This window comes from Somniosus microcephalus, unplaced genomic scaffold, assembly GCF_052327205.1.
Source record: "Somniosus microcephalus isolate GS21.2 unplaced genomic scaffold, FLI_Smic_1.0 unresolved_chr2, whole genome shotgun sequence".
Lineage (NCBI taxonomy): Eukaryota > Metazoa > Chordata > Chondrichthyes > Squaliformes > Somniosidae > Somniosus > Somniosus microcephalus.
The window spans coordinates 89,773,328-89,788,033 of NW_028225180.1; the positions used below are offsets into that span (position 1 = coordinate 89,773,328).

The following is a 14,706-nucleotide window of genomic DNA, read 5'->3' on the forward strand; positions in this document are numbered from 1 at the left end:
CACAACAACTCGCTGCGGAAAAACATTCTCCTCATCTCCCCTCTGGTTCTTTTACCGATTATCTTCAATCTGTGTCCTCTGGTTACCGACCCTCCTGCCACTGGAAACACTTTCTCCTTATTTACTCCATCAAAACCCCTCATGACTTTGAACACCTCGATTAAATCTCCTCTTAACCTTCTCTGCTCTAAGGAGAACAATCCCAGTGTTATAAATCTCATCATCGAGAAACTACTTATGAAATAACGCTGGACGGCCAGCTGGTGGCGCTGTCCAAGGAGTATAAATACTCGGGCGTGGGCCCCAGCTTTCCAGGGGCATTTTGTAAGACAAGGAGCTAGTGAAATACAACTAGACCTCCATGTCCTGAAATAAGTTGATTAAAGCCTTGCTTTATGCTGAAACCAAGTGCGTAGTGAGTTTTATTACGTCACCCAGCTTCTCCAGTCTCTCCACCTAACTGAGGTCCCTCATCCCCTGGGACCGTTCTGCTATACCCGACCCTCCGACAGCCTTACCTGGGCCTCCCCGAGCCCCAGCTCGATGTTCTCCAGGGATTTCTGGAGCAGGGAGGACTTCTCCTGGGCCACGCTGGGGTCCTGGTCCTTCTGAAGGGACTTCATGGCGTCCAGCAGCGTGTTGAGGATCGAGTTGTGCTCGTGTTTGAGCGTCTCCAGGCCCTGGATCACGGCTTTGGTGTTCATCACGATCTCGTCCTGGGACAACTTCTCCAGCCTCCCGTCCCTCGGGTAGACCATGGTGGACATGGTAGGACCTAGGAGGGACAAAGGGAGGAGGGGGAGGCGGCAGGGAAGAGAACAGGCAACAAGGTTAGGGTTAAGAACCCTCAGAGGGTGGTGAATCTTTGCAATTCTCTACCCCAGGTGGCTGTGGATGGTGAATCGTTGAGTATATTCAAGACTGAGATCGATCTCAATGAGGATACCAGCACTGCGAGGGTACACCTATCAGGAAAGGATGAACAGGCTGGGGCTCTTTTCTCTTGAAAAGAGAAGGCTGAGGGGTGACCTGATCGAGGTCTTTAAGATTATGAAAGGAGTGGATACAGAGAGAATGTTTCCACTAGTGGGGAGACCAGAACTAGGGGCCGTCAATATAAGATATTGACTAATCTACTGGAATCTTTTGAGGATGTAACTGGTAAAATAGATAAGGGAGAACCAGTGGATGTGGTGTATTTGGAATTTCAGAAGGCTTTCGCTAAGGTCCCGCATAAGAGATTAGCGTGGCAGGCGGTGACTAGTGGGGTACCGCAGGGATCGGTCCTAGGACCCCAGCTGTTCACAATATATATTAATGATCTGGACGAGGGAATTGGATGTAATATCTCCAAATTTGCAGACAACACAAAGCTGGGTGGGAGGGTATGCTGCGAGGAGGATGTCGTGAAACTCCAGTACGATTTGGACAGGTTGGGTGATTGGGCAGAAACATGGCAAATGCACTATAATGTGGATAAATGTGAGGTTATCCACTTTGGTGGCAAAAACAGGAAGGCAGATTATTATTTGAATGGCAATAGATTGGGAGAAGGGGAAGTGCAACGAGACCTGGGTGTCCTTGTGCACCAGTCGCTGAAGGTAAGCATGCAGGTGCAGCAGGCGGCTAAGAAGGCAAATGGTATGTTGGCCTTCGTAGCGAGAGGGTTCGAGTACAGGAACAAGGATGTCTTGCTACAGTTGTACAGGGCCTTGGTGAGACCGCACCTTGAGTATTGTGTGCAGTTTTGGTCGCCTTATCTGAGGAAGGATGTTCTTGCCATGGAAGGAGTGCAGTGAAGATTCACCAGACTGATACCTGGGATGGCAGGAATGGCGTATGAGGAGAGATTGGGTCGATTGGGCTTATACTCGCTGGAGTTTAGAAGAATGAGAGGGGATCTCATTGAAACTTATAAAATTCTGTCAGGCCTGGACAGACTAGATGCAGGAAGGATGTTTCTGATGGCCGGGGAGTCCAGAACCAGGGGTCACAGTCTAAGGATAAGGGGTAGGACATTTAGGACTGAGATGAGGAGGAATTTCTTCACCCAGAGAGTGGTGAACCTGTGGAATTCTCTGCCACACAGGGCGGTGGAGGCCAATTCATTAAATATATTCAAGAAGGAGTTGGATATATTTCTTAAGGCTAAAGGGATCAAGGGATATGGGGAGAAGGCAGGGACAGGGTACTGAATTTGGATGATCAGCCATGATCTCATTGAATGGCGGAGCAGGCTCGAGGGGCCGAATGGCCTACTCCTGCTCCTGTTTCTTATGTTCTTATGTCATTTAAGGGGAGACTAGATAAGCATATGAGGGAGAAGGGAATAGAGGGTTACATAAGAACGTAAGAATTCAGAGCAGGAGTCGGCCATTCGGCCCCTCGAGCCTGCTCCGCCATTCAATAAAATCATGGCTGATCTGATCTTGGCCTCAACTCCACTTCCCTGCCCCGCTCCCCATAACCCTCGACTCCCTTACCGTTCAAAAATCCGTCTATCTCCGCCTTAAATATATTTAATGACCCCGCCTGCACAGCTCTCTGGGGAAGAGAATTCCAAAGATTCACCACCCTCGGAGAGAAGAAATTCCTCCTCATCTCCGTCTTAAAAGGGCGACCCCTTATTCTGAAACTGTGCTCCCGAGTTCTAGATTCCCCCACCAGGGGAAACATCCTCTCTGCATCTACCTTGTCGAGCCCCCTCAGAATCTTATGTGTTTCAATAAGATCCCCTCTCATTCTTCTAAACTCCAATGAGTATAGGCCCAACCTGCTCAACCTTTCCCCATAAGACAACCCCTTCATCTCTGGAATTAACCTCGTGAATCGTCTCTGAACTGCCTCCAATGCAAGTATATCTTTCCTTAAATAAGGAGACCAAAACTGTACGCAGTACTCCAGGTGTGGTCTCACCAACACCCTGTACAGTTGTAGCAGGACTTCCCTACTTTTATACTCCAACCCCCTTCGCAATAAAGGCCAACATTCCACTTGCCTTCCTAATTACTTGCTGTACCTGCGTGCTGACTTTTTGTGTTTCATGTACAAGGACCCCCAGATCCCTCTGTACCGCAGCATTTGGTAAACTCTCCCCATTTAAATAATAATTTGCTTTTTTATTTTTCCTACCAAAATGGATAACCTCATATTTTCCCACATCATAGAATCATAGAAAGTTACAGCACGGAAGGAGGCCATTCGGCCCATCGTGTCCGCGCTGGCCGACAAAGATCTATCCAGCCTAATCCCACTTCCCAGCTCTTGGTCCGTAGCCCTGCAGGTTACAGCATCTCAAGTGCGCATCCAAGTACTTTTTAAACGTGGTGAGGGTTCCTGCCTCGACCACCCTTTCAGGCAGTGAGTTCCAGACCCCCACCACCCTCTGGGTGAAGACATTTCCCCTCAAATCCCCTCTAAACCTTCCCCCAATTACTTTAAATCTGTGCCCCTGGTTATTGACCCCTCTGCTAAGGGAAATAGGTCCTTTCTATCCACTTTATCGAGGCCCCTCATAATTTTATACACCTCAATAAGGTCTCCCCTCAGCCTCCTCTGTTCCAAGGAAAACAGACCCAGCCTATCCAGTCTTTCCTCATAGCTAAGATCCTCTACTCCCAGCATATATTACACTCCATCTGCCAGATTTCTGCCCACTCAGAGCCTGTCTATAGCCCTTTGGAGATTCTTTGCGTCATCCACACAATTTGCTTTCCCACCTATCTTTGTATCATCAGCAAATTTGGCTACATTACACTCGGTCCCTTCATCCAAGTCATTAATGTAGATTGTAAATAGTTGAGGCCCAGGTTACGCCGATAGAGTTAGATGAGGAAAGACGGGAGGAGGCTCGAGTGGAGCATAAACGCCGGCACGGACTGATTGGGCCAAATGGCCTGTTTCTGTGCCGTAGATCCTATGGAATCCTATGATAGATTTTTGGGCTCTAGGGGAATCGAGGGATATGGGGATCGGGCGGGGAAGTGGAGATGAGGTCGAAGATCAGCCATGATCTCACTGAATGGCGGAGCAGGCTCGAGGAGGGGCCAAGTGGCCTCCTCCTGCTCCTAATTCTTCGGTTCTTGTGTAAGGAGTGTCAGGGCACTAGGGGATAGAGTGGGTCAATGATCCGCAGCGTGGGTAAGTTCACGGTCCGAGAGCCAGAAAGGCCCGGGCTCTATTTCCCCGGCCTGTGTAGAGTTAAATCGACCTCACCCGTGACTCCAACTGAGCTCAGTGCCGCAGTGTTTGGAAGCGGGAGGGGGGGGGTAACCAACCAGTGCTAGCACGTGATCCCCTGTCGGGTGAGGAGGCGATCAGGCTGTGATGCCCCCCATGGCCAACTGCACCACACATTTTCAAAAGGCAAACGTGCGGGAAGAGGGGCGCAAGTTTCCTTTCGCAGCGGTGACCGAGGGGGCCGATAAGATGGTCCCCCAGCCTACCCCTCACCCTCTCCGCAACCCGGGTCAAACCAGACAGACTGAATCCCTACACATCACACCATTGCCCACTAAAGAAAGACAGACTCCCAGTTCTCCCGCGCCGTTCATGAACACCGGACGGCCCAAATCGCTTCACAGACAATGAAGTACTTTTTTTGAAGTGTGGTCACTGTTGTAATGTAGGAAAAGTGGCAGCCAATTGGCGCACAGCAAGATCCCACAAACAGCAATGTGATAATGACCAGATAATCTGATTTTTAATGATGTTAATTGAGGGATAAATACTGGCCCCAGGACACCAGGGAGAGCTCCCCCTGTTCTTCTTCAAAATAGTGGCCATGGGAGCTTTTACGTCCACCCGAAAGAGCAGACGGGGTCTCGGTTTAACGTCTCATCCGAAAGGTGGCACCTGCGACAGTGCGGCGCTCCCTCAGTACTGCCCCTTCAACAGTGCGGTGCTCCCTCAGTACTGCCTCTCCGACAGTGCGGTGCTCCCTCAGTACTGCCCCTTCAACAGTGCGGCGCTCCCTCAGTACTGCCCCTCCGACAGTGCGGTGCTCCCTCAGTACTGCCTCTCCAACAGTGCGGTGCTCCCTCAGTACTGCCCCCCCGACACTGCGGCGCTCCCTCAGTACTGCCCCTTCGACAGTGTGGCGCTCCCTCAGTACTGCCCCTCCGACAGTGCGGCGCTCCCTCAGTACTGCCTCTCCAACAGTGCGGCGCTCCCTCAGTACTGCCCCTCCGACAGTGCGGCGCCCCCTCAGTACTGCCCCTCCGACAGTGCAGCGTTCCCTCAGTACTGCCCCTCCGACAGTGCGGTGCTCCCTCAGTACTGCCTCTCCAACAGTGCGGTGCTCCCTCAGTACCGCCCCTCCGACAGTGCGGCGCTCCCTCAGTACTGCCCCTCCGACACTGCGGTGCTCCCTCAGTACCGCCCCCCCGACACTGCGGCGCTCCCTCAGTACTGCCCCTCCGACAGTGCAGCGCTCCCTCAGTACTGCCCCTCCGACACTGCGGCGCTCCCTCAGTACCGCCCCCCCGACACTGCGGCGCTCCCTCAGTACCGCCCCCCCGACACTGCGGCGCTCCCTCAGTACTGCCCCTCCGACAGTGCGGCGCCCCCTCAGTACTGCCCCTCCGACAGTGCAGCGTTCCCTCAGTACTGCCCCTCCGACAGTGCAGCGCTCCCTCAGTACTGCCCCTCCGACACTGCGGTGCTCCCTCAGTACCGCCCCCCCGACACTGCGGCGCTCCCTCAGTACTGCCCCTCCGACAGTGCGGCGCTCCCTCAGTACTGCCCCTTCAACAGTGTGGCGCTCCCTCAGTACTGCCCCTCCGACAGTGCGGCGCTCCCTCAGTACTGCCCCTCCGACAGTGCGATGCTCCCTCAGTACTGCCCCTCCGACAGTGCGGCGCTCCCTCAGTACTGCCCCTTCAACAGTGTGGCGCTCCCTCAGTACTGCCCCTCCGACAGTGCGATGCTCCCTCAGTACCGCCCCTCCGACAGTGCGGCGCTCCCTCAGCACTGCCCCTCCGACAGTACGGTGCTCCCTCAGTACTGCCCCTCCGACAGTGCGGCGCTCCCTCAGTACTGCCCCTTCGACAGTGCGGCGCTCCCTCAGTACTGCCCCTCCGACAGTGCGGCGCTCCCTCAGTACCGCCCCTTGGACAGTGCGGCGCACCCTCAGTACCGCCCCCCCGACAGTGTGGCGCTCCCTCAGTACTGCCCCTCCGACAGTGCGATGCTCCCTCAGTACCGCCCCTCCGACAGTGCGGCGCTCCCTCAGCACTGCCCCTCCGACAGTACGGTGCTCCCTCAGTACTGCCCCTCCGACAGTGCGGCGCTCCCTCAGTACTGCCCCTTCGACAGTGCGGCGCTCCCTCAGTACTGCCCCTCCGACAGTGCGGCGCTCCCTCAGTACCGCCCCTTGGACAGTGCGGCGCACCCTCAGTACCGCCCCCCCCGACAGTGCGGCGCTCCCTCAGTACTGCCCCTCCGACAGTGCGGCGCTCCCTCAGTACCGCCCCCCCGACAGTGCGTGCTCCCTCAGTACTGCCCCTCCGACAGTGCGATGCTCCCTCAGTACCGCCCCTCCGACAGTGCGGTGCTCCCTCAGTACCGCCCCTCCGACAGTGCGATGCTCCCTCAGTACTGCCCCTCCGACAGCGCGGTGCTCCCTCAGTACTGCCCCTCCGACAGTGCGGCGCTCCCTCAGTACTGCCCCTCTGACAGTGTGGCGCTCCCTCAGTACTGCCCCTCTGACAGTGCGGCGCTCCCTCAGTACTGCCCCTCCGACAGTGCGGCGCACCCTCAGTACCGCCCCCCCCGACAGTGCGGCGCTCCCTCAGTACTGCCCCTCCGACAGTGCGATGCTCCCTCAGTACCGCCCCTCCGACAGTGCGGTGCTCCCTCAGTACCGCCCCTCCGACAGTGCGATGCTCCCTCAGTACTGCCCCTCCGACAGCGCGGTGCTCCCTCAGTACTGCCCCTCCGACAGCGCGGTGCTCCCTCAGTACTGCCCCTCCGACAGTGCGGCGCTCCCTCAGTACTGCCCCTCTGACAGTGTGGCGCTCCCTCAGTACTGCCCCTCTGACAGTGCGGCGCTCCCTCAGTACTGCCCCTCCGACAGTGCAGCGCTCCCTCAGTACTGCCTCTCCAACAGTGCGGCGCTCCCTCAGCACTGGCACTGGGGAGTGTCGGCCTGGATTTGATTTGTGCTCGAGTCTCTGGGAGTGTGGGCTCACACCCACAACCTTCGGGCTCAGAGAGTGCGAGCCACTCGCCTCAAGTTACAAGGGGAGACATGCTAACAGCACCCCCCTCCTCCCTCCCCTACCAGAGGGGGACATTATACTGGAGACAAGACTGTGCTTATATAACCAGCTTGCATAAACTGCTCCCTCTCTGAGCTCCCAGCCGCAGGTCCACCTGCCACCAGCGAGTGGCAGCATCAGCCTGTGGAGCAGCCAGACGCAATGCGGACCGCAGACAGTGGCACTGTGTGCGTGTGGAGAGAGACAGAGAGAATTATTGCATGCCGACAATTAATACTTACACAGGCAATACTCAGTGAATGCACAGAAAACATCATTCAGGCTGCTGAATCACTGCTGTTGCAATTTTAAAAATAAATCAATCCAGGCAAAACAGGAATGTAGAGAAAATTAAATTCGGAAGACTTTGCATCATCAATCTCACTGCATTTTAATTCATTTTTTCTTTAAGAAAGCACAATTTCAATATTACGATAGCAAAATACTGCAGATGTTGGAAATCCGAAATAACAACAGAAAATGCTGGAAAAACTCAGCAAGTCAGGCAACATCCGTGGAGAGAAATTTCAATATTACACGTTTTTAAAATGCACAGGGATAAGATTATTTTGAGACGAGATAATTAAAAAAAAAGTATTTCTACTCTATTATTTTTTAAAAAGCACAATTTCAACGTTATATGTTTTTAAAATGCACTGGGAGAAGATTATTTTGAGACGAGATAGTCTGGGTTTTTTTTTAAAGTCTTTCTGCTCCAAACAGGTTTGTGTCATTTTTAATTCTTTTGCATCTTGTGACAGGGGGAGCTAAAAGGAGAAATGGTCCCATTCCGCCGCAGAGCTGGGGCGAGGGCTGTTGGCATCCAGTTTATGCTGCTACAGTATATCTGTCAGAACCGGTTCGCTCAAATCATTATCAAACACATGAAGTCAGCAAGCAAAATGCTTCTTAAAAAAACCAAATCACACAGAACCGGGAGGGTTTCATTCAAAAACACAGAAGAGAGATTGTGTCGGAGAGTCTGTGAAACACAGCAGACATGGAAGAAGATGAATTTACCTTTACTGGCGGGCTGTCAGGCTCCAGGAGTGACACAGGAGGATGTCTGGCTCTTTGCTTAGCTGGACTGAAGTGTCCTGGTTGGATTTAACAGACCTTAACTCTGCAATTAAGTCCTCTCCTCTCCTGTCCCCCACCCCCGCAAAGACTCACACTGCAATTTCCTTTGACTTCAGCCTCCTCTGCAGCATCTCTCTCAGTCTCTCCATCACCTTTCACACTCTCTCTCTCTCTCTCTGTCTTTCACATCCCTGGGAGGGGAAAAGATGGCGTCGGAGCTCTTTTATCTTCCCACCAGCCACAGAATGACTGACATCACCCGGCTCCTTAGCATCCCATTTAAAAAGAAAAAAAACACACACACTCACACACACCCTCCGAAAACCAAGGGATCCGGCCTTAAAGGGGAGGAGCCCAGCCTTTTTTTGTTTTGACACAGCCCAATTATTCCAACATCACAAAGCACAGCCAGGGTTCAAGGGAGGGGGTGATTGGTCACAAGAAACGCACGCATTAAACCTCGCCAGTCTTGTAAAGATTAAAGGCGAGCTGGTAAACGGGTAAAGAACGATGGAACTCTCATTTATAAATCGCACGCACTAGCCTTTGTGTGAAGAAGTGCTTCCTGGCTCTAATTTTAATGTGATGCCCCCTTGTTCTGGACTCCCCCCACCAGAGGAATTAAGTTTCTCTGGTCTATCCATGCCTCGATTTTAAAATTCTCACCCTTGTTTTCAAATCCCTCCATGGCCTCCTCGCCCCTCCCTATCTCTGTAACCTCCTCCAGCCCTACAACCCTCCCTATCTCTGTAACCTCCTCCAGCCCCTACAACCCTCCCTATCTCTGTAACCACCTCCAGCCCTACAACCCTCCCTATCTCTGTAACCTCCTCCAGCCCCTACAACACTCCCTATCTCTGTAACCTCCTCCAGCCCCTACAACCCTCCCTATCTCTGTAACCTCCTCCAGCCCCTACAATCCTCCCTACCTCTGTAACCTCCTCCAGTCCCTACAACCCTCTTTATCTCTGTAACCTCCTCCAGCCCGTACAACCCTCCCTATCTCTGTAACCTCCTCCAGCCCGTACAACCCTCCCTATTTCTGTAACCTCCTCCAGTCCTACACCCCTCCCTATCTCTGTAACCTCCTCCAGCCCCTACAACCCTCCCTATCTCTGTAACCTCCTCCAGCCCCGACAACCCTCCCTATCTCTGTAACCTCCTGCAGCCCCTACAACCCTCCCTATCTCTGTAACCTCCTCCAGCCCCTACAACCCTCCCTATCTCTGTAACCACCTCCAGCCCCAACAACCCTCCCTATCTCTGTAACCTCCTCCAGCCCCTACAACCCTCCCTATCTCTGTAACCTCCTCCAGCCCCTACACACCTCCCTATCTCTGTAACCTCCTCCAGTCCCGACAACCCTCTCTATCTCTGTAACCTCCTCCAGCCCGTACAACCCTCCCTATCTCCGTAACCTCCTCCAGCCCCTACAACCCTATCCCTGTAACCTCCTCCAGCCCTACACCCCTCCCTATCTCTGTAACCCCCAACAACCCTCCCTATCTCTGTAACATCCTCCAGCCCCTACATCCCTCCCTATCTCTATAACCTCCTGCAGCCCTACAACCCTCCCTATCTCCAACCTCCTCCAGCCCCTACAACCCTCCCTATCTCTAACCTCCTCCAGCCCTACACCCCTCCCTATCTCTGTAACCTCCTCCAGCCCTACAACCCTCCCGATCTCTGTAACCTCCTCCAGCCCTACAACCCTCCCTATCTCTGTAACCTCCTCCAGCCCTACAACCATCCCTGTCTCTGTAACCTCCTCCAGCCCTGCAACCCTCCCTATCTCTGTAACCTCCTCCAGCCCTACAACCCTCCCTATCTCTGTAACCTCCTCCAGCCCTACAACCCTCCCTATCTCTGTAACCTCCTCCAGCCCTACAACCATCCCTATCTCTGTAACCTCTTCCAGCCCCCTACAACCCTCCCTATCTCTGTAACCTCCTCCAGCCCCTACAACCCTCCCTATCTCTGTAACCTCCTCCAGCCCTACAACCCTCCCTATCTCTGTAACCTCATCCAGCCCCTACAACCCTCCCTATCTCTGTAACCTCCTCCAGCCACTACAACCCTCCCTATCTCTGTATCCTCCTCCAGCCCCTACAACCCTCCCTATCTCTGTAACCTCCTCCAGCCCCTACAACCCTCCCTATCTCTGTAACCTCCTCCAGCCCCTACAACCCTCCCTATCTCTGTAACCTCCTCCAGCCCTACAACCCTCCCTATCTCTGTAACCTCCTCAGCCCCTACAACCCTCCCTATCTCTGTAACCTCCTCCAACCCTACAACCCTCCCTATCTCTGTAACCTCCTCCAGCCCTACAACCATCCCTGTCTCTGTAACCTCCTCCAGCCCTACAACCCTCCCTATCTCTGTAACCTCCTCCAGCCCTACAACCATCCCTGTCTCTGTAACCTCCTCCAGCCCTGCAACCCTCCCTATCTCTGTAACCTCCTCCAGCGCTTACAACCCTCCCTATCTCTGTAACCTCCTCCAGCCCCTACAACCCTCCATATCTCTGTAACCTCCTCCAGCCCTACAACCCTCCCTATCTCTGTAACGTCCTCCAGCCCTACAACCCTCCCTATCTCTGTAACCTCCTCCAGCCCCCTACAACCCTCCCTATCTCTGTAACCTCCTCCAGCCCCTACAACCCTCCCTATCTCTGTAACCTCCTCCAGCCCCTACAACCCTCCCTATCTCTGTAACCTCCTCCAGCCCCCTACACCCCTCCCTATCTCTGTAACCCCCAACAACCCTCCCTATCTCTGTAACATCCTCCAGCCCCTACATCCCTCCCTATCTCTATAACCTCCTGCAGCCCTACAACCCTCCCTATCTCCAACCTCCTCCAGCCCCTACAACCCTCCCTATCTCTAACCTCCTCCAGCCCTACACCCCTCCCTATCTCTGTAACCTCCTCCAGCCCTACAACCCTCCCGATCTCTGTAACCTCCTCCAGCCCTACAACCCTCCCTATCTCTGTAACCTCCTCCAGCCCTACAACCATCCCTGTCTCTGTAACCTCCTCCAGCCCTGCAACCCTCCCTATCTCTGTAACCTCCTCCAGCCCTACAACCCTCCCTATCTCTGTAACCTCCTCCAGCCCTACAACCCTCCCTATCTCTGTAACCTCCTCCAGCCCTACAACCATCCCTATCTCTGTAACCTCTTCCAGCCCCCTACAACCCTCCCTATCTCTGTAACCTCCTCCAGCCCCTACAACCCTCCCTATCTCTGTAACCTCCTCCAGCCCTACAACCCTCCCTATCTCTGTAACCTCATCCAGCCCCTACAACCCTCCCTATCTCTGTAACCTCCTCCAGCCACTACAACCCTCCCTATCTCTGTATCCTCCTCCAGCCCCTACAACCCTCCCTATCTCTGTAACCTCCTCCAGCCCCTACAACCCTCCCTATCTCTGTAACCTCCTCCAGCCCCTACAACCCTCCCTATCTCTGTAACCTCCTCCAGCCCTACAACCCTCCCTATCTCTGTAACCTCCTCAGCCCCTACAACCCTCCCTATCTCTGTAACCTCCTCCAACCCTACAACCCTCCCTATCTCTGTAACCTCCTCCAGCCCTACAACCATCCCTGTCTCTGTAACCTCCTCCAGCCCTACAACCCTCCCTATCTCTGTAACCTCCTCCAGCCCTACAACCATCCCTGTCTCTGTAACCTCCTCCAGCCCTGCAACCCTCCCTATCTCTGTAACCTCCTCCAGCGCTTACAACCCTCCCTATCTCTGTAACCTCCTCCAGCCCCTACAACCCTCCATATCTCTGTAACCTCCTCCAGCCCTACAACCCTCCCTATCTCTGTAACGTCCTCCAGCCCTACAACCCTCCCTATCTCTGTAACCTCCTCCAGCCCCCTACAACCCTCCCTATCTCTGTAACCTCCTCCAGCCCCTACAACCCTCCCTATCTCTGTAACCTCCTCCAGCCCCTACAACCCTCCCTATCTCTGTAACCTCCTCCAGCCCCCTACAACCCTCCCTATCTCTGTAACCTCCTGCAGCCCCTACAACCCTCCCTATCTCTGTAAACTCCTCCAGCCCTACAACCCTCCCTATCTCTGTAACCTCCTCCAGCCCCGACAACCCTCCCTATCTCTGTAACCTCCTCCAGCCCCTACAACCCTCCCTATCTCTGTATCCTCCTCCAGCCCCTACAACCCTCCCTATCTCTGTAACCTCCTCCAGCCCCTACAACCCTCCCTATCTCTGTAACCTCCTCCAGCCCCTACAACCCTCCCTATCTCTGTAACCTCCTCCAGCCCTACAACCCTCCCTGTCTCTGTAACCTCCTCCAGCCCCACAACCATCCCTGTCTCTGTAACCTCCTCCAGCCCTGCAACCCTCCCTATCTCTGTAACCTCCTCCAGCCCTACAACCCTCCCTATCTCTGTAACCTCCTCCAGCCCTACAACCATCCCTGTCTCTGTAACCTCCTCCAGCCCTGCAACCCTCCCTATCTCTGTAACCTCCTCCAGCCCCTACAACCCTCCCTATCTCTGTAACCTCCTCCAGCCCCTGCAACCCTCCCTATCTCTGTAAACTCCTCCAGCCCCTGCAACCCTCCCTATCTCTGTAACCTCCTCCAGCCCCTACAACCCTCCCTATCTCTGTAACCTCCTCCAGCCCCTACAACCCTCCCTATCTCTGTAACCTCCTCCAGCCCCTGCAACCCTCCTTATCTCTGTAACCTCCTCCAGCCCCTACAACCCTCCCTATCTCTGTAACCTCCTCCAGCCCTACAACCCTCCCTGTCTCTGTAACCTCCTCCAGCCCCTGCAACCCTCCCTATCTCTGTAAACTCCTCCAGCCCCTGCAACCCTCCCTATCTCTGTAACCTCCTCCAGCCCCTACAACCCTCCCTATCTCTGTAACCTCCTCCAGCCCCTACAACCCTCCCTATCTCTGTAACCTCCTCCAGCCCCTGCAACCCTCCTTATCTCTGTAACCTCCTCCAGCCCCTACAACCCTCCCTATCTCTGTAACCTCCTCCAGCCCCTGCAACCCTCATCTCTGTAACCTCCTCCAGCCCCGACAACCCTCCCTATCTCTGTAACCTCCTCCAGCCCCTACAACCCTCCCTATCTCTGTATCCTCCTCCAGCCCCTACAACCCTCCCTATCTCTGTAACCTCCTCCAGCCCCACAACCCTCCCTATCTGTGTAACCTCCTCCAGCCCCTACAACCCTCCCTATCTCTGTAACCTCCTCCAGCCCCTACAACCCTCCCTATCTCTGTAACCTCCTCCAACCCTACAACCCTCCCTATCTCTGTAACCTCCTCCAGCCCCTACAACCCTCCCTATCTCTGTAACCTCCTCCAGCCCCTACAACCCTCCCTATCTCTGTAACCTCCTCCAGCCCCTACAACCCTCCCTATCTCTGTAACCTCCTGCAGCCCTACAACCCTCCGCGATCTCTGCGCTCCTCCAATTCTGGCCTCTTGCACATCCCCCGATTACCATCGCTCCACCATTGGCGGCCGTGCCTTCAGCTTCCTGGGCCCTGAGCTCTGGAATTCCCTCCCTAAACCTCTCCGCCTCTCTCTCCTCCTTTAAGACGCCCCTCCGACAGTGCAGAGCTCCGTCAGTACCGCCCGTCCGACAGTGCGGAGCTCCGTCAGTACCGCCCCTCCGACAGTGCGGCGCTCCCTCAGTACTGCCCCTCCGACAGGACGGCGTTCCCTCAGTACTGCCCCTCCGACAGGGCAGCGCTCCCTCAGTACAGCCCCGCGCTCCCTCAGTACAGCCCCTCCGACAGTGCAGCCCCCCCTCACCGAGGAATGTCGGCCTGGATTATGGGGCTCGAGTCTCTCGAGTGGGACTCAAACCCACAAGATTCTGACTCAGGCGAGGGAGAGAGAGCAGGTGCACCTTCGGCAGTGGGCGGGGAGAATGTGGGGAACCTCTTTCACTCGGCCATGTTCCCAATCTCGGTCGAATTCCTAATCTCTGTTATGTTCATTAATAAATTGACATTCTTATTATGAACACAGCTAGCTTTTGCTCGTTACTTTATTGAGCACATGTGGACTGGTACAGTACCTGTAGAGGCCTCCATCTTGACTGTTGCCTTGTGGGTAGCCTAGTGCCTCATGGGTAATATAGTCTTAATATATATAAAGCTGGGTAGTGTAGTCTTATACATACAGCTACATACAGCTCTACTGCTCCACCTAGTGTCCACCACAGAATGACATGTTATTGATCACTACATCCCCCTTTCTTTGAGGTTTAACAAAATCAATATCAATCAACTTTCAAGAAAACAATAAAGATAATATCAGTAACACTTTTGTTAGTGCTCTATAAAGATAAACATTTTCAAAACAGTCAACACATTTT

At 54.2% G+C, this 14,706-nt stretch overlaps 1 protein-coding gene across 1 annotated transcript in view; it reads right to left on the bottom strand.

Moving 5' to 3' along the window:
- The window catches only part of klc2 (kinesin light chain 2), a 53,179-nt gene extending 44,105 nt beyond the window's left edge, over positions 1 to 9,074 (bottom strand). Inside the window, exons 1-2 of the mRNA XM_085976312.1 lie at positions 8,280 to 9,074; positions 519 to 775 (exon numbers count right to left, since the gene is read on the bottom strand). Of these exons, the coding sequence (XP_085832438.1) occupies positions 519 to 767 (249 nt within the window). The 5' untranslated portion in view covers positions 768 to 775; positions 8,280 to 9,074. The remainder of the gene's footprint in view (positions 1 to 518; positions 776 to 8,279) is intronic.
- Positions 9,075 to 14,706: the final 5,632 nt, after the last annotated feature.